Source organism: Salmo salar, chromosome ssa14, assembly GCF_905237065.1.
Source record: "Salmo salar chromosome ssa14, Ssal_v3.1, whole genome shotgun sequence".
In the NCBI taxonomy this organism is placed as follows: domain Eukaryota; kingdom Metazoa; phylum Chordata; class Actinopteri; order Salmoniformes; family Salmonidae; genus Salmo; species Salmo salar.
In genome coordinates this window covers 18,425,281-18,444,144 of record NC_059455.1, presented here as the reverse complement: position 1 = coordinate 18,444,144, position 18,864 = coordinate 18,425,281, and the positions used below count along the sequence as shown (strand labels likewise).

Genomic DNA, 18,864 nt, shown 5'->3' with positions numbered 1-18,864 from the left:
GCCCTGTAGTGCATAGATGGGCCTTGGTAAAGGAATTGCGCTCTAAATGCCTTGGGAAAGTATTCAGACCCCTTGAATTTCTCCACATTTTGTTACATTACAGCCTTATTCTAAAATTAATTAAATAAAATGTCCTCATCAATCTACACACAATACCCCATAATGACAAAGCGAAAACAGGTTTTTAGGTCCCGCAGTTGACAGTGCATGTCAGAGCAAGCGTCCCACCCACGGTTCACACTATTCAACAGCCAGTGAAAAATCAGAGCGCCATATTCAAAAACAACAAAATGTCATAATTCAACTTTCTCAAACATGCAACTATTTTACACCATTTTATAGATAACCATCTCCTGAATCCAACCAAGTTGTCCGATTTCAAAAAGGCTTTACAGCTAAAGCAAAACATTAGATTATGTTAGGATACCACCACAGCCAAACAACAATACAGCCATTTTCTTAGCATTTTCAAAGCAACGGTAGCCGTCCAAAAGCACAAAACCAGCTAAAATTATGCACTAACCTTTGACGATCTTCATCAGATGACACTCCTAGGACATTGTTAGACAATACATGCATTTTTTGTTCTATCAAGTTCATATTTATATCCAAAAACAGCATTTTACATTGGCGCGTGATGTTCAGAAAAAAAATGTCCTCAAACTGCCGGTGAATCGGCACAACAAATTACACAATTACTCATTATAAACGTTGATAAAATATTAAACTGTTATTCAAAGAATTATAGATTAACATCTCCTGAATGCAATCGCGTTGACAGATTTCAAAATAACTTTACTGGGAGAGCACACTTTGCAATAATCTGAGTACTGTGCTCAGAAAAAAACAGCAGGCAATTATAGACACCGGCCATCTTGGAGTCATCTAAACGCATAAATAGCATAAGAAATATTCACTTACCTTTAATAATCTTAATCAGAAGGCACTTCCAGGAATCCCAGGTCCACAATAAATGTTGTTTTGTTAGATAAAGTTCATAATTTATGTCCAAATAACTCCATGTTGTTTGCGCGTTCAGTAGGCTACTCAAAATGTAGGGCGCGCAAGAAAACCTTCACGACGAAAAGTAAAAAAATAAATAAAATAAAAATACTATTTACGTTCGTTCAAACATGTCAAACGTTGTATAGCATCAATCTTTAGGGCCATTTTAAACTTGAATAATATTCCAACCGGACCCATGCATTGTCTTCAAAAACGTTTTGGAACGCAGGTCCCTTCTAACGTGAACGCACCCTATGAACTGAAGTGTTTTTCTGGTCACCTGCTCCCAGCGTTCTCCTTCGGTCTGTGTTTACCGCAAAAGGCTCAAACAACTTTCTAAGACTGTTGACATCTAGTGGAAGCCTTAGGAAGTGCTATTTGAGTCCTAACTCACTGTGTGTCAGAAGGGCAAGGACTTGAGAAAACTACAGGAACCAGAATTTCATTTCCTGGTTGGATTTCTCTCAGGTTTTTGCCTGCCATATGAGTTATGTTATACTCACAGACATCATTCAAACCGTTTTGGAAACTTTAGAGTTTTCTATCCAAATCTAGTAATCATTTGCAAATATTTGACTCTGGGCCGGAGTATTAGGCTGTTTACTCTGGGCACGCTTTTCATCCAAAAGTGAAAATACTGCCCCCTAGCCCTAAAAGGTTACCAAAACATTTCTGCAGCATTGAAGGTCCCCAAGAACACTGTGGCCTCCCATTTGTTTTATCTTTTACCCCCTTCTCCCCAATTTCAATCTTGTCTCATTGCTGCAACCCAACGGGCTCGGGAGGCGAAGGTCGAGTCATGCGAGCTCCGAAACATGACCAGCCTAACCGCGCTTCTTAATACCCGCCCGCTTAACCCAGAAGCCAGCCGCACCAATGTGTCAGAGGAAACACAGTTTACCTGATGCCCGAGGTTAGCCTGCAGGCGCCCGGCCCGTCACAAGGAGTCGTTAGAGCTCGATGAGCCAAGTAAAGCCTGGCACCATCCCTACGGTGAAGCATGGTGGTGGCAGCATCATACTGTGGGGATGTTTTTCAGCGGCAGGGACTGGGAGACTAGTCAGGATAAAGGAAAAGATGAACGGAGCAAAGTACAGAGATCCTTGATGAAAACCTGCCCCAGAGCATTCAGGACCTCAGACTGGGGTGAAGGTTCACCGTCCAGCAAGACAACGACTCTAAGCACACAGCCAAGACAACGCAGGAGTGGCTTTGGGACAAAAGTCTCAATGTCCATGAGTGGCCCAGACTGGAACCTGATTTGAACATCTCTGGAGAGACCTGAAAATAGCTGTGCAGCGTGGCTTCCCACCCAGACTGAGCTTGAGAGGATCTGCAGAGTGGAATGGGAGAAGCTCCCCAAATACAGATGTGCCAAGCTTGTAGCATCATACCCAAGAAGACTTGAGGCTGTAATCACTGACAAATGTGCTTCAACAAAGTACTGAGTGAAGGGTCTGAATAGTTATGTAAATGTGATATTTCATTTTTTTTAATACATTTGCTAAAATAAAATGTAATGTTTTTGCTTTGTCATTATGGGGTATTGTGTGTAGATTGAGTGGGGGTGACAATTTAATCAATTTTAGAAGAAGGCTGTGCTGTAACAAAAAAGGGAAAAACTCATGGGGTTTGAATACTTTCCTAATAGGGTGCCATTTTGGGATGCATCCCAAATTGATGTGACCGGTCCGTGTGTGACCTGTTCTCCTCTCTGTGTCTCCTGCAGCTTTTACCACCCAACAATACCAGCAGCATCAGGAGCAGCTGGCCTTGATGCAGAAACAGCAGCTGGAGCAGATCCAACTGCAAGCCAACAGCACCACTACCACTACCAATAGCACGCAGGTTAGTTAGCCCGCTCTCTGACCTGGGCTGTTATTCTCAGTGGCTCAGAATACGAGCGCTGATCCAAGATCCGTTTTGCCTTTTTAGATCATAATGAATAAGATTCAATGGATAGGAGGGACCTGGTCCTAGATCAGCACTCCTCCTCTGAGATGTTTGATACAGCCCTATGACCTCTCTCTCTCTCTGTCTATCTGTTTGTCTTTTCAGCATGGTGTTAATACATTGTTCTCCTCTACCAGGTTTTGGTGTCCAAGACGTTAGATTGTGCCAGTGCCCAGTTTGCTGCCTCTGCCCTGGTGACGACAGACCAGCTGCTGGCCTTGAAGACCAAGGATGAGGGTGGACCGGGCAGCGGGGTCAACGGGGTCCTTCCACCCTCAGGTTAACACTGCACCCAAGCATTTGTTGTGGTCAGGTGGTTATTGTAAAAGAAGGATAATGCCTTAACAGGTTAAATAAATACACTTTTTTTAAAGCAGAGCATCAAAGAGAAGAGAAAATTGCACATTGCACTTAGGACTTTGAACGCTCTGACAAAGTCCATGAGGCGCGGTATATAAGATAAATAAACACAAGTGAATCCGGTAAAGCGCAGTGTGCAAGTTTTTCTTTCAAGATATCATCAAATTATTCCCACGCACCTGCAACAAGTAACCGCAGATGTGCAAGTGCGTTTCGAATTAAATGCAGGGCTTTCACAGAAGCAAACGTAAAAGGTTGGAACTGATCAAAGGGGAAACTGCTTGTATAGCTTCTGCTAGGACCATGCACATGAAGTGATTTTTGTTTTCTGTCTTCCCTTCCTACAGGTGTCTACAAGGGCTTTCACCTCACTAGCACAGCATCCCCGTCGCCTGCAGCCCCCGCCTCCACCCCTAGCCCTCTGACCACCACTACCCCCTCCTTCCCCTTCCTGTTGCCCAGCAACAACGGCACCACCCACGCCAACTCCACCACCACTCAGGTCCTGATGGGGAACAACAACAACCTCCGTCTGAGCATGTCCTCCCCCGGGGGACTCCTCACCAAGCGCCACATACCCCGGACGCTAAGCCACGCTCCCGTTGCCGTGTCATCTGCCTTAAAGCTGGCTGCCACCGCTAACTGTCAAATGCCTAAGGTCTCCACAAACACCCCGTCGATGGACCTGGTGCCAAGGTGAGAGAGGGGGAGGAACAGGATGGGTGTCTGTTTTTCCAAATGGCACCCTACTCCCTTTTTATAGTGCACTATTCACCAGGGCTCTGGGGCTCTTGTCTGAAGTAGTACGCTATATAGGGAATAGGGTCCATTTGGGACACAGATTAAGAGTATAGAAATTGACCATTACACAGTGTTCAGACAGCCGTAGCTTAAACTGCTGATTCAGGAACTTTACCTGAGTCCGTCTGAGTCAATATTGATGTAGATATTACTGAACAGTGTCTGATTGATTTGTACATATTCTCTCCACTTGCCTCCAGGGAAAATCAGGATCAAGAAAAGCCAGCACTAAACAGCATTTCGGACAACACAGTGGCTATGGAGGTCACGTGACCTCGGAACACGGACGGGACTGTGGGCTCACCCGGGAACTCATTTAGGTGCTATGCATCGTTGAGTTGTGAATGCAAGGAAGGGGTAGTGGAATGCGCACACAGCATACAACGCTGTCTCCATGGTGACGGTTGGGACTTAATTGCAATGGTCGTCTCGTACTTTTTTTCATTTCCTATTTGTTACTGTTGATAAGAAATATCAACATCTGTAATTATGAATATGGCAATTATATGTACAGTACCAGATATTTGTAATCCCCCCCTGTATATAATGTTACTTGAATACGAAAATTGTTCATTTGATGTTTTGCACTTGGGATAAAAAAAAAAATTTAAAAGACAAACTGCAACTGGTTCGAGTGTGAGGTGGGTGTGAGTTGTACAACAGTGTCATCACGTCAGTGCATGGTGTGGAACCTGCTGTTTTATCTATTTATTGTGCCGTGTTTACAGTTTTTTTCTTCTTTCTACGTTTTGTTAGTTTTTTTAAATGTTTTTTTTTTTTGTTCACTGTACCCTCATTGGTTCCCGTGCTGTAGTCTGGGTTTAGGTAGCTATGAACTTCTCTGTATTATATATTCTATATAATATAGTGTGAACATAACTAGGGGGTCCTCACATTAAGATTAAGATTCCTGATTGTTGGTTCGTTGTATCATGTGGAAACAAATGGTGACATGCATTCATACAGAGTTGGTGGGTGTGGATTTAAGGCATCGGTTTGTCAGTCAGAGGGTAATCACTTAAGATCTTCCATTTTAAATTGTTCATGGGACAAAGTAACACAATGGGAATGAAGTCTGTTCCTAGAAGTCACTGCTGCTTCTGACTAATCTAAGCACTATTTTTGTTTCGATGAATGCTGCTTTTATATGATTTAGGTCTCTGGTTTTTTTTCCACATCAGTACCTTTTTTTTAAGACCCCTTCCCCAATTATTTTGTGAAAAATGTAATTATTTTTGTATCCCCCTTCCGTTTTTGAATGTTCCTTATTGAAAGACTTCATTATTTTGTTACTTGTTGATGAAATGCGATCGGGTAGAGGAATGTAGTAACATCTTGATTACATGTATCATTCCAGTTTATACATAACAGAAGAAAACATGTATAAAAAGGCAGATTTCTTTGCTTTTAGAATAATAATTCTCCAGAACGCTGCGAGGCCAAGATGAACCACAAGTATCGGGTGCCTTCCTTTGGAAATACGAGCTCTCTTCTGTGAAGAGTACGGTACTAAACAAGGCTACGAGTTAGTTGTTGTTGTACCACCAATATGAATGCCCATTCCAATGGCATAATTGATCAATTTTTTTTTTTTATCCACAAAATGAAAAATTATCTTCTCACAAAAAATAAAACCCAGGGCATTATGTGTTTGGACCAGCATGTATCTTGTTTTGTATTTTTTTGTCTCGTCCCATTGTTCCATGTTGTGGTCATAGTAGAATGGGAAAGAGTAGGGTGAAGTTAAGCATCTAGGGTTATCTGGTCCTCTCGCTGTTGGTAGAGCATGGCGATTCCTGGGGCCACCCATACGTAAAAATGTATGCACGCTTGACTAAGTTGCTTTGTGTAAAGGGTCTGCTAAATGGCATATTTCCCCTAGTAATGCAGCAGTTATCTCCATATCAAATCATTTCTGGGTATCAATTAAAGACATGCTCTGGAACTTTGGTGACCCAAGTATTTTTTTAAACCTCCCACTTTGGGCTGGATGTGTCTTTGTTGCTTATAACCCATCCATAACCGCCTGGCTATATGTGGAAATCTGAGACCCAACCCTAACCCGATAATATAGAAAATGCTTTGTAGGCTTCAGTCAAAGACAGTGTAGTGTTTTAAAAAAAATGTTTTATGGGATGTAGGATCTTTTGTTTTGCCTGGTTTAGATGTTTCTGCTTATGATTTCCAACATTTTGGTAGGCTATTTGTTTAGGCAACTTGTCTATAATTGTATACATGCAGCTTCTACTCTGTCATGTTGCCCTTGCTCACCAGATTGTCATGAATTAATGCTTCAAACTAGTTGACTGGTAAAGTTATCTTTCATGGCTTAATAACTTTACCGTTTTTATTTTCTGTTCAAAATGTCCAAATAACATCCTTTTGACTGGGTGTAAGGCAAAAGAAAGCTGTGAAAACTACCCAAAATGTTTCTGATAAGATTTCAGTTTGGCTTGGATGCATATTTTGTGGCTGAAATATTATCAGATTTTATGATGCTGATAGAGGGCACCTCTACAGATGGTATCTAACTGAGCATTCGCATTCTCTCAAGATGCTGAAAGAGAAATTATTTCTCCATTCCTGTTCCCAAGTGAAAATTTTGACTACATTTTGTGTATCATTTTACTACAAGATATGCTTAACTCTGCAGGAGTTAAAATATAGGCTACAGTATGTGAGGTTATAGACCTACAGTCAGTGTCCAGATTTAATTTTCCATTTTACTCATCTGAACAGTGGGCTACAGTTGCCTTGAACTTCCCTATTTGAAGTAACTTTTTTGTTTTTTATAGCGCCTCACAATCACACACAACACTGCTATCATCCTCCTTTTACAACTTCACCAAATCTTTCCCAAACATTACTTTTCTGGCCATTGCTTCTCTTTATTTTCAGCTCTCCATTTCGCAGCATTTCTGTAGTTGAATTAAACTGTATTTTTTGCCTCCGTGGAGTGCTAAATTTATCCTGCCTGTTTCCAAAGCATTTGGCGATCGGTGTGTAGACTATTTGGTGCGTGTACAGTTAGACCCTAAAGCTTAGGCTTACGTACTGATGCCAGATAGCCTAAAAAGAAATAAAAACCTCCATGTAGCCTATAGATATAAATTGCACAAGAATGATACATTTATGGATTTTTTTAAAGGTATTTTCTCTTTATTCAACACACCCGCCCTTCATCCACACTTTAATGACCCTAAACCCATCCGTCCCGGTGGATGTAACTGCAGGTTATGAGTTAACCTGCGCATCAATAGTTCATATATGTATAATCTATGAGCAGATTTACTGTTACATCAATTAGCCACCAAATCCTTAGTTTGAAAGGAACTGTTTTTCTGGAAGCTGTGCTGTGCCATTTCCCCCCACGTGGGCCAGCTCCCTAGCAATTTTGGTTGGACCTATGAGCTTCAGCCCCTTGCCATATATGTAAGCGCTAGCAAGAGGCAAATCATGTACACAAAGCAGAGTGAGAGGGAGCAATGACAGTGGAATTTGCAGGGACCACTTTTGGTTACTTTCAGAACCACTGGCTAAAAGAAATATACAAAGTACTGGAGAATCCATTTAAGTACCTTACTGTGTTTGTTTTTCAATTAATATGGTCAAAAAGAAATGGCTTCTTAGCAAAGAGCAATTTCTCACTCAATAATTTTGTTAGGACTGTGGGCGTGGTCTGAGTGGGGAGGGGAAAACTAGCTGTTTTTGTGAGAGGGTTGGAACTCTTATTGGTCTATTACCTAATTTACCGTCTAGTGATGTCACCAGGCAGGACAAAACTCCAACCCGCCAAAACAGTCTGAAATTCCAGGCGTTTTTTTCAAACAGCTCTTACACTAAAAGAGCATGATCATAATTTTTGCAATTTCACATTCCAACCTTAGTGTGGAAATATAGTGCATTCGGAAAGTATTCAGAGGCGTTGACTTTTCTTACATTACAGCCTTGTTCTAAAATGGATAAAATATTTTTTTCCCCTCATCAATCTACACACAATAACCCATAATGACAAAGCGAAAACAGGTTTTTAGAAATTATTTACATAAGAATTCAAACCCTTTGCTATGAGACTCAAAATTGAGCTCAGGTGCATCATATTTGATCATCCTTGGAGATGTTTCTACAACTTCATTGGAGTCTACCTGTGGTAAATTCAAACAAGGCCCTCGAGGACTGGAATTGCCCACGCCTGCATAAGGTCCCACAGTTGACAGTACATGTCAGAGCAAAAACCAAGCCATGAGGTTGAAGGAATTGTCTTTAGAGCTTCGAGAGAGGAAGGTCCCCTAGAACAGTGGCCTCCATCATTATTAAATGAAAGAAGTTTAGACCACCAATTCTCTTCCTAGAGCTGGCCGCCCAGACTGATAGTCACTCTGACAGAGTGCCAGAGTTCCTCTGTGGAGATGGGAGAACCTTCCAGAAGAACCACCCCCTCTGCAGCACTCCACCAATCAGGCCTCAATGGTAGAGTGGCCCGACGGAAGCCACCCCTCAGTAAAAAGCACATGACAGGCCTATCAGACCATGAGACAAAAGATGGATCAAGTCGGCCTGAATCCCATGCGTCACGTCTGGAGGAAACCAGGCACCGCTCACCACCTGGCCAATACCATCCGTAAGGTGAAGCATGGTGGTGGCAGCATCATGCTGTGGGGATTTTTTACAGCGGCAGGGACTGGGAGACTAGTCCGGATTGAGGGGAATAAATTATTTAATTTTATATTAAGGCTGCTATGTAACAAAATGTGGACAAATTGAAGGGGTCTGAATACTTTCCGAATGCACTGTATACAGTCAGTGGCCAGTTTAGTGAAAATGGTTTGCTCTTACAGACAGTGAGTCACGTGGTCGTGGCTTGCTATATAAAGCAGGCTGATCTGCATTGAGCGTGGTATGATCGTCGGTGCCTGACGCGCCAGTTCCAGTATCTCAGAAACGGCCGGCCTCCTGGGCTTTTCACTCACGACAGTGTCTAGGGTTTTACCGAGAACGATGCGACCAACAAAAAAACATCCAGTCAGCGGCAGTATTGTGGGCGAAAACAGCTCGTTAATAAGAGGTCGAAAGAGATTGTTAAGAATCGTGCAAGCTAACGGGTGGGCCACAAACAAGCAAATAACGGCGCAGTAGAACGGCATCTCGGAATGCACAAGTTGTCGGTCCTTGTCACAGATGGGCTATTTGCAGCAGACGACCACACCGGGATCCACTCCTATCAGATAAAAACCAGAAGAAGCGGCTCCAGTGGACACGCGATCACCAACACTGGACAATTGAGGAGAGGAAAAACACCACCTGGTCTGATGAATCCCGGTTCCTGTTGAGTCATGCTGATGGCAGAGTCAGGATTTGGCGTAAGCAACATGAGTCCATGGCCACATCCTGCCTGTTGTCAACAGTACAGGCTTGTGGCGGTGGTGCAATGGTGTGGGGAATGTTTTCCTGGCACATGTTAGTCCCTTGATACCAACTGAGCAATGTTTCCATCCCCCAAAGAATGCAGGCTGTTCTGGAGGCAAAGGGGGTCCGACTTGGTACTAGATGGGTGTACCTAATAGACTGGCTACTGAGTGCATATAAAACACAGGCAAATCACATTTTTGACTGCACTTTAAGGTTAGGATTGGGGAAGAGCAAGCTGATCCTGAATGTAGGCGAAACTTCACCCCTGTCGTAGAAGGGAAAGCTGGGTTGTATTCATTTTTGCAAGCGGTTTGCAACCAAAAATGAAAACATTGGGTTCTCATTGGACAAATGCAGGTAGGGCCTCCACGTTTTGGTAAGACTTTTTCTGTTTTGTGGCTATTTAATGCCACCCTGTGCTTAGGGGTGTGATGGGTGCGTATAGACTTCAGATGTCAATAGGGATTTATGTCTGAACTGCTGATAACAACAAACAAAATATATGTGTCCCAATTGGCACCCTATTCAGGCCTCAGGTCAGAAGTAGTGCACTATATCAAGAATAGGGTGGCATTTGGGTTGCAACCCACGAATGAGCAGCAACCCACGAATGAGCAGCATCCTTTTACAGAGACACGCTGTTCATGGACAAGCATGTTTCCCTCCTTCAATCAGTGAAAATACACTGCTCAAAAAAATAAAGGGAACACTAAAATAACACATCCTAGATCTGAATGAATGAAATAATCTTATTAAATACTTTTATCTTTACATAGTTGAATGTGCTGACAACAAAATCACACAAAAATAATCAATGGAAATCCAATTTATCAACCCATGGAGGTCTGGATTTGGAGTCACACTCAAAATTAAAGTGGAAAACCACACTACAGGCTGATCCAACTTTGATGTAATGTCCTTAAAGCAAGTCAAAATGAGGCTCAGTAGTGTGTGTGGCCTCCACGTGCCTATATGACCTCCCTACAACGCCTGGACATGCTCCTGATGACGTGGCGGATGGTCTCCTGAGGGATCTCCTCCCAGACCTGGACTAAAGCATCCGCCAACTCCTGGACAGTCTGTGGTGCAACGTGGCGTTGGTGGATGGAGCGAGACATGATGTCCCAAATGTGCTCAATTGGATTCAGGTCTGGGGAACGGGCGGGCCAGTCCATAGCATCAATGTCTAACCTCTTGCAGGAACTGCTGACACACTCCAGCCACATGAGGTCTAGCATTGTCTTGCATTAGGAGGAACCCAGGGCCAACCGCACCAGCATAGGGTCTCACAAGGGGTCTGAGGATCTCATCTCGGTACCTAATGGCAGTCAGGCTACCTCTGGCGAGCACATGGAGGGCTGTGCGGCCCCCCAAAGAAATGCCACCCCACACCATGACTGACCCACCGCCAAACCAGTCATGATGGAGGATGTTGCAGGCAGCAGAACGTTCTCCACGGCGTCTCCAGACTGTCACATGTGCTCAGTGTGAACCTGCTTTCATCTGTGAAGAGCACAGGGCGCCAGTGGCGAATTTGCCAATCTTGGTGTTCTCTGGCAAATGCCAAACGTCCTGCACGGTGTTGGGCTGTAAGCACAACCCCCACCTGTGGACGTCGGGCCCTCATAGCAGCCTCATGGAGTCTGTTTCTGATCGTTTGAGCAGACACATGCACATTTGTGGCCTGCTGGAGGTCATTTTGCAGGGCTCTGGCAGTGCTCCTCCTTGCACAAAGGCGGAGGTAGCGGTCCTGCTGCTGGGTTGTTGCCCTCCTACGGCCTCCTCCATGTCTCCTGATGTACTGGCCTGTCTCCTGGTAGCGCCTCCATGCTCTGGACACTACGCTGACAGACACAGCAAACCTTCGTGCCACAGTTCGCATTGATGTGCCATCCTGGATGAGCTGCACTACCTGAGCCACTTGTGTGGGTTGTAGACTCCGTCTCATGCTACCACTAGAGTGAAAGCACCGCCAGCATTCAAAAGTGACCAAAACATCAGCCAGGAAGCATAGGAACTGAGAAGTGGTCTGTGGTTACCACCTGCAGAACCTCTCCTTTATTGGGGGTGTCTTGCTAATTGCCTATAATATCCACCTGTTGTCTATTCCATTTGCACAACAGCATGTGAAATTTATTGTCGATCAGTGTTGCTTCCTAAGTGGACAGTTTGATTTCACAGAAGTGTGATTGACTTGGAGTTACATTGTGTTGTTTAAGTGTTCCCTTTATTTTTTTGAGCAGTATATATTTATACTCCAACAGACGACACTGGTAAGTACAGTTGAAGTCGGAAGTTTACATACACTTAGGTTGGAAAAACTTGTTTTTCAACCTCTCCACAAATTTCTTGTTAACAAACTATAGTTTTGGCAAGTCGGTTAAGACATCTACTTTGTGCATGACACAAGTCATTTTTCCAACAATTGTTTACAGACATATTATTTCACTTAATTCACTGTATCACAATTCCAGTTGGTCAGAAGTTTACATACACTTAGTTGACTGTGCCTTTAAAAAGCTTGGAAAATTCCAGAAAATTATGTCATGGCTTTAGAAGCTTCTGATAGGCTAATTGACATCATTTGAGTCAATTGGAGGTGCACCTGTGGATGTATTTCAAGGCCTACCTTCAAACTCAGTGCCTCTTTGCTTGACATCATGGGAAAATCAAAAGACATCAGCCAAGACCTCAGAAAATAATTGTAGACTTCCACAACTCTGGTTCATCCCTGGGAGCAATTTCCAAACGACTGAAGGTAGTACGTTCATCTGTACAAACAATAGTATGCAAGTATAAACACCATGGGACAATGCAGTCGTCATACCGCTCAGGAAGGAGACGCATTCTGTCTCCTAGAGATGAACGAACGTACTTTGGTGCGAGAAGTGCAAATCAATCCCAGAACAACAGCAAAGGACCTTGTAAAGACGCTGGAGGAAACAGGTACAAAATTATCTATATCCACAGTAAAACGAGTCCTATATCGACATAACCTGAAAGGCCGCTTAGCAAGGAAGAAGCCACTGCTCCAAAACCGCCATAAAAAAAAGCCAGACTACGGTTTGCAACTGCACATGGGCACAAAGATCGTACTTTTTAGAGAAATGTTCTCTGGTTTGATTAAACAAAAATAGAACCGTTTGGCCATAATGACCATCATTATGTTTGGAGGAAAAAGGGGGAGGCTTGCAAGCCGCAGAACACCATCCCAACCGTGAAGCACGGAGGTGGCAGCATCATGTTATGGGGGTGCTTTGTTGCAGGAAGGACTGGTGCAATTCACAAAATAGATATCATGAGGAAGGACAATTATGTGGATATATTGAAGCAACCCCTAGCATACTTCCAAAGTTGTGGCAAAATGGCTTAAGGTCAACAAAGTCAAGGTATTGGAGTGGCCATCACAAAGCCCTGACCTCAATCCTATAGAAAATGTGTGTGCAGAACTGAAAAAGTGTGTGCGAGCAAGGAGGCCTACAAACCTGACTCAGTTACACCAGCTCTGTCAGGAGGAATGGGCCAAAATTCACCCAACTTATTGTGGGAAGCTTGTGGAAGGCTCCCCAAAACGTTTGACCCAACTTAAACAATTTAAAGGCAATGCTACCAAATACTAATTGAGTGTATGTAAACTTCTGACCAACTGGGAATGTGATGAAATAAATGAAAGCTGAAATAAATCATTCTCTCCACAATTATTCTGACATTTCACATTCTTAAAATAAGGTGGTGATCCTAACTGACCTAAGATAGGGAATTTCTACTAGGATTAAATGTCAGGAATTGTGAAAAACTGAGTTTAAATGTATTTGGCTAATGTGTATGTAAACTTCCGACTTCAACTGTAACTACTGCTGTACACAGCTTTTCTATGAATATACTGATTGTCCATACTGTCTATAACCTGTATACACACACATATACAGGACCAGTCAAAAGTTTGGACACACATACTCATTCAAGGGTTTTTCTTTATTTTTATTATTTTCTACACTGTACAATAATAGTGAAGACATCAAAACTATGAAATAGCACATATGGAATCCTGTAGTGACCAGAAAAATGTTAAACAAATAAAACATATTTTATATTTAGATTCTTCAAAGTAGCCACCCTTTGCATTGATGACAGCTTTGCACACTCTTGGCATTCTCTCAACAAGCTTCATAAGGAATGCTTTTCCAACAGTCTTAAAGGACTTCCCACATATGCTGAGCACTTGTTGGCTGCTTTTCCTTCACTCTGCAGTCCAACTCATCCCTAACCATCTCCACTGGGTTGAGGTCAGGTGATTGTGGAGGACAGGCCATCTGATGCAGCATTCCATCACTCTTCTTCTTGGTCAAATAGCCCTTACACAACCTGAGGTGTGTTTTGGGTCATTGTCGTGTTGAAAATCAAATGACAGTCCCACTAAGCGCAAACCAGTGGGGAAGGCGTATCGCTGTAGAATGCTGTGGTAGCCATGCTGGTTAAGTGTGCCTTAAATTCTAAATATATCACAGTGTCACCAGCAAAGCACTGATGATTTTGATTGATTATGAAGGCTAGCTTCATGCGGTCTCCTCTGACCCGTTGATGTTGTGTCTGTTACTTGAAGCATTTATTTGGGCTGCAATCTGAGGTGCAGTTATTTGCCGATTTCTGAGGCTGGTAACTCTAACGAACTTATCCTCTGCAGCAGAGGTAACTCTGAGTCTTCCTTTCCTGTGGTGGTCCTCATGAGTGCCAGTTTCATCATAGCACTTGATGGTTTTTGCGACTGCACTTGAAGAAACTTTCAAAGTTTCAATGTTCCGCATTGACTGACCTTCATAACGGTCGTTTCTCATTGCTTATTTGAGCTGTTCTTGCCATAATATGGACTTGGTCTTTTACCAAATAGGGCTATCTTCTGTATTCCACCCCTACCTTGTCACAACACAAACACATTAAGGAAATAAATTCCACAAATGTACTTTTAATAAGGCATAGCTGTTAATTGAAATGCATTCCAGGTGACTACCGCCTTGGTTTCTCAAATGACTGCCTCGCCTGGTTCACCAACTACTTCTCAGAGTTCAGTGTGTCAAATCGGAGGTCCTGTTGTCCGAACCTCTGGCAGTCTCTATGGGGGTGCCACAGGGTTCAATTCTCAGGCCGACTCTTTTCTCTGTATGCATCAATGATGTCGCTCTTGCTTCTGGTGATTCTCTGATCCACTTCTGGCCCTTCTTTGGACACTGTGTTAACTAACCTCCAGACAAGCTTCAATGCCATACAACTCTCCTTCTGGAGGCCTCCAACTGCTCTTAAATGCAAGTAAAACTAAATGCATACTCTTCAACCGATCGCTGCCCGCACCTGCCCGGACAACTACAAATACCTAGATGTCTGGTTAGACTGAACTCTCCTTCCAGACTCACATTAAGCATCTCCAATCCAAAATAAAATATAGAATCGACTTCCTATTTCGCAACAAAGTATCCTTCACTCATGCTAACAAACATACCCTCGTAAAACTGACTAACCTACCGATCCTTGACTTCGGCGATGTCATTTACACAATAGCCTCCAACACTGTGATAGATGCAGTCTATCACAGTGCCATCCGTTTTGTCACCAAAGCCCCATATACTACCCACTACTGAGACCTGTATGTTCTCGTTGGCTGGCCCTCGCTTCATATTCGTCGCCAAACCCATTGGCTCCAGGTCATCTATAAGTCTTTGCTAGGTAAAGCCCCACCTTATCTCAGCTCACTGGTCACCATAGCAGCACCCGCACATAGCACGCGCTCCAGCAGGTATATTTCACTGGTCATCCCCAAAGCCAATTCTTCCTTTGGCCGCCTTTCCTTCCAGTTCTCTGCTGCCAATGACTAGAACAAATTGCAAAAATAACTGAAGCTGGAGACATATTTCCCTCACTAACTTTAAGCATCAGCTGTCAGAGCAGCTTACAGATCATTGCACCTGTACATAGCCCATCTGTAAATAGCCAACCCAACTACCTCATCCCCATATTTTTTGCTCCTTTGCACCCCAGTATCTCTACTTGCACATTCATCTTCTGCACATCTAACACTCCAGTGTAAAATTGCTAAATTGTAATTATTTCGCCACTATGGCCTATTTATTGCCTTACCTCTCTAATCTTACCTCATTTCCACACACTGTATATATACTTTTTTATAGTGTTTTAGACTGTACATTTGTTTATTCCATGTGTAACTCTGTGTTGTTGTTTGTGTCGCACTGCTTTGTTTTCTCTTGGCCAGGTCGCAGTTGTAAATGAGAACTTGTTCTCAACTGTCCTACCTGGTTAAATAAAGGTGAAAAAAATAGATTAAAATGAAGCTGGTTGAGTGAATACCAAGTGTGCAAAGCTGTCATCAAGGCAAAGGGTGGCTACTTTGAAGAATCTCAAATATAAAATATATTTTGATTTGTTTAACACTTTTCTGGTTACTACGTGATTCCATATGTGTTATTTCATAGTTTTGATGTCTTTACTATTATTCTACAATGTAGAAAATAGTAAAAATAAAGAACAACCCTGGAATGAGTAGAAGTCCAAACTTTTGACTGGTACTGTACACATACTCTTGACTCTGACATTGCTTGTTCTGATATTGCTCAATTTATTGTTCGTTTTTTAAAATTATTAGTGTATATTTGTTGTATTGGTAGATACATTTGAAGTCGGATGTTTACATACACCTTAGCCAAATACATTTGAACTCAGTTTTTCACAATTCCTGACATTTAATCCTAGTAAAATTCTCTGTCTTAGGTCAGTTAGGATCACCACTTTATTTTAATGTGAAATGTCAGAATAATAGTAGAGAGAATGATTTATTTCAGCTTTTATTTCTTTCATCACATTCCCAGTGAGTCAGAAGTTTACATACACTCAATTAGTATTTGGTAGCATTGCCTTTAAATTATTTAACTTGGGTCAAACGTTTCAGGTAGCTTTCCACAAGCTTCCCACAATAAGTTGGGTGAATTTTGGCACATTCCTCCTGACAGAGCTGGTGCAACTGAGTCAGGTTTGTAGGCCTTCTTGCTCACACATGCTTTTTCAGTTCTGCCCACACATTTTTTATAGGATTGAGGTCAGGGCTTTTTGATGGCCACTCCAATCCCTTGACTTTGTTGTCCTTAAGCCATTTTGCCACAACTTTGGAAGTATGCTTGGGGTCATTGTTCATTTGGAAGACCCATTTGCGACCAGGCTTTAACTTCCTGACTGATATCTTGAGATGTTGCTTCAATATATCTACATAATTTTCCTACTTCATGATGCCATCTATTTTGTGAAGTGCACCAGTCCCTCCTGCAGCAAAGCATCCCCACAACATGATGCTGCCACCCCCGTGCTTCACGGTTGGGATGGTGTTCTTTGGCTCGCAAGCCTCCCCTTTTTCCTCCAAACATAACCAAGGTCATTATGGCCAAACCAGAGGACATTTCTCCAAAAAGTATGATCTTTGTCCCCATGTGCAGTTGCAAACCGTATTCTGTCTTTTCTATGGCTGTTTTGAAGCAGTGGCTTCTTCCTTGCTGAGCGGCCTTTCAGATTATGTCGATATAGGACTCGTTTTACTGTGGATATAGATCCTTTTGTACCTGTTACCTCCAGGATCTTCACAAGGTCCTTTGCTGTTGTTCTGGGATGGATTTGCACTTTTCGCACAAAAGTACGTTCGTTCATCTCTAGGAGACAGAACGCGTCTCCTTCCTGAGCTGTATGATGGCTGCGTGACCCTATGGTGTTTATACTTGCGTACTATTGTTTGTACAGATGACCGTGGTACCTTCAAGCGGTTGGAAATTGCACCCAAAGATGAACCAGACTTGTGGAGGTCTACAATTGTTTTCTTCTGAGGTCTTGGTTGATTTCTTTTGATTTTCCCATGATGTCAAGCAAAGAGGCACTGAGTTTGAAGGTATGCCTTGAAATACATCCACAGGTAGACCTCCAATTGACTCAAATGATGTCAATTAGCCTATCAGAAGCTTCTAAAGCCATGACATCATTTTCTAGAATGTTCCAAGCTGTTTAAAGGCACAGTCAACTTAGTGTATGTAAACTTCTGACCCACTGGAATTGTGATACAGTGAATTATAACTGAAATAATCTCTGTAAACAATAGTAGGAAAAATGACTTGTGTCATGCACAAAGTAGATGTCCTAACAGACTTGTCAAAACTATAGTTTGTTAGCAAGAAATCTGTGGAGTGGTTGAAAAACGAGTTTTAATGACTCCAACCTAAGTGTATGTAAACTTCTGACCTCATCTGTATTACCACACTCACAGGAGACATTCTTCCATTCGTGGGTACATGACTGACATCCTGTGGTTGGTTGACGGTATTGCACCTTGGCCACTATTATTGTTGCTCACAATTCTTTCTTGTGACTGTTTCATGCTGTTGGAATGAATGGAGTGTAAGAGAAGTCACTGCAGGTGTCTCAAGAGGAGTTGGGATATGCAAGAAACACATTTTCATTACATACTTGTGTTTAACAGGACAAATATAAGTACCCCCCTAATAATAACAGTGGCACGCACCTCAGAGGTCACAAATCTTGCGTTAACAGCAGCAAGATTTGAGACCTGTTGCCATAACAAAAGTGAAGTACAAACTGCACTGTAAATACAAATTGTATTCATTTTCCCCTTTCATACTTCAACTATTTGCACATTGTTACAACACTGTACATAGTCATAACATTTGAAATGTCTCTATTCTTTTGAAACTTGTGAGTAATGTTTACTGTTCATTTCTGATTGTTTATTTCACTTTTGTTTATTATGTATTTCATTTGCTTTGGCAATGTACACGTTTCCTATGCCAATAAAGCCCTTTGAATTGGTAGAGAGGGAACTCCGAGTGTCTTTTTTCATCTCAGTGGAAGAGGGCCTCTGTCTCAGCTCCTTAATGCTCAGAGAATGTTCCTGTTACAGACTCATTTCCCCCAGTCAGTCCTTCTCAAGACAGCTGGTATCCCAAATGGGCCCCTATTCCATACACACTACTTTCGACTAAAGTCCTATGTGCCCTGGTCAAAAGTAGTGCTGTATATAGGGAATAGGGCAACATTTTGAATACTGCCTGAGTGGGTGGGCTTCAGAAGGTCATGGTGTGGTGTGTAGTAGTGTGCAGACAGGCGGGGGGGTCCTGAAAGCAAGTGAAGGAAACAGTGGTTCTGTTATGTGATAAAACCGGATACAGCCCCTGCCCTTAGTTTCTTCTGATTCTGTGGAGAGAAACTTGGGACTCTATTCAATCCATATCACAGAAATTCAGTGTTACAGCGCAATTTAAATTTCAAGGCAATGTT

The 18,864-nt window shown here is 42.6% G+C and overlaps 1 protein-coding gene across 4 annotated transcripts in view; it reads left to right on the top strand.

Moving 5' to 3' along the window:
* Positions 1–5,783, top strand: part of LOC106568843 (enhancer of polycomb homolog 1) — a 44,077-nt gene extending 38,294 nt beyond the window's left edge. For 3 of the 4 annotated variants that reach the window (XM_014139562.2, XM_014139563.2, XM_014139561.2), the window contains 4 exons: positions 2,735–2,853; positions 3,096–3,237; positions 3,666–4,014; positions 4,320–5,783. In XM_014139562.2, coding sequence (XP_013995037.1) covers positions 2,735–2,853; positions 3,096–3,237; positions 3,666–4,014; positions 4,320–4,392 — 683 coding nt within the window. In that variant the 3' untranslated portion in view covers positions 4,393–5,783. Of the gene's footprint in view, positions 1–2,734; positions 2,854–3,095; positions 3,272–3,665; positions 4,015–4,319 lie in introns of those variants that run through there. The other variant, XM_014139564.2, reaches the window with a different exon arrangement.
* Positions 5,784–18,864: the final 13,081 nt, after the last annotated feature.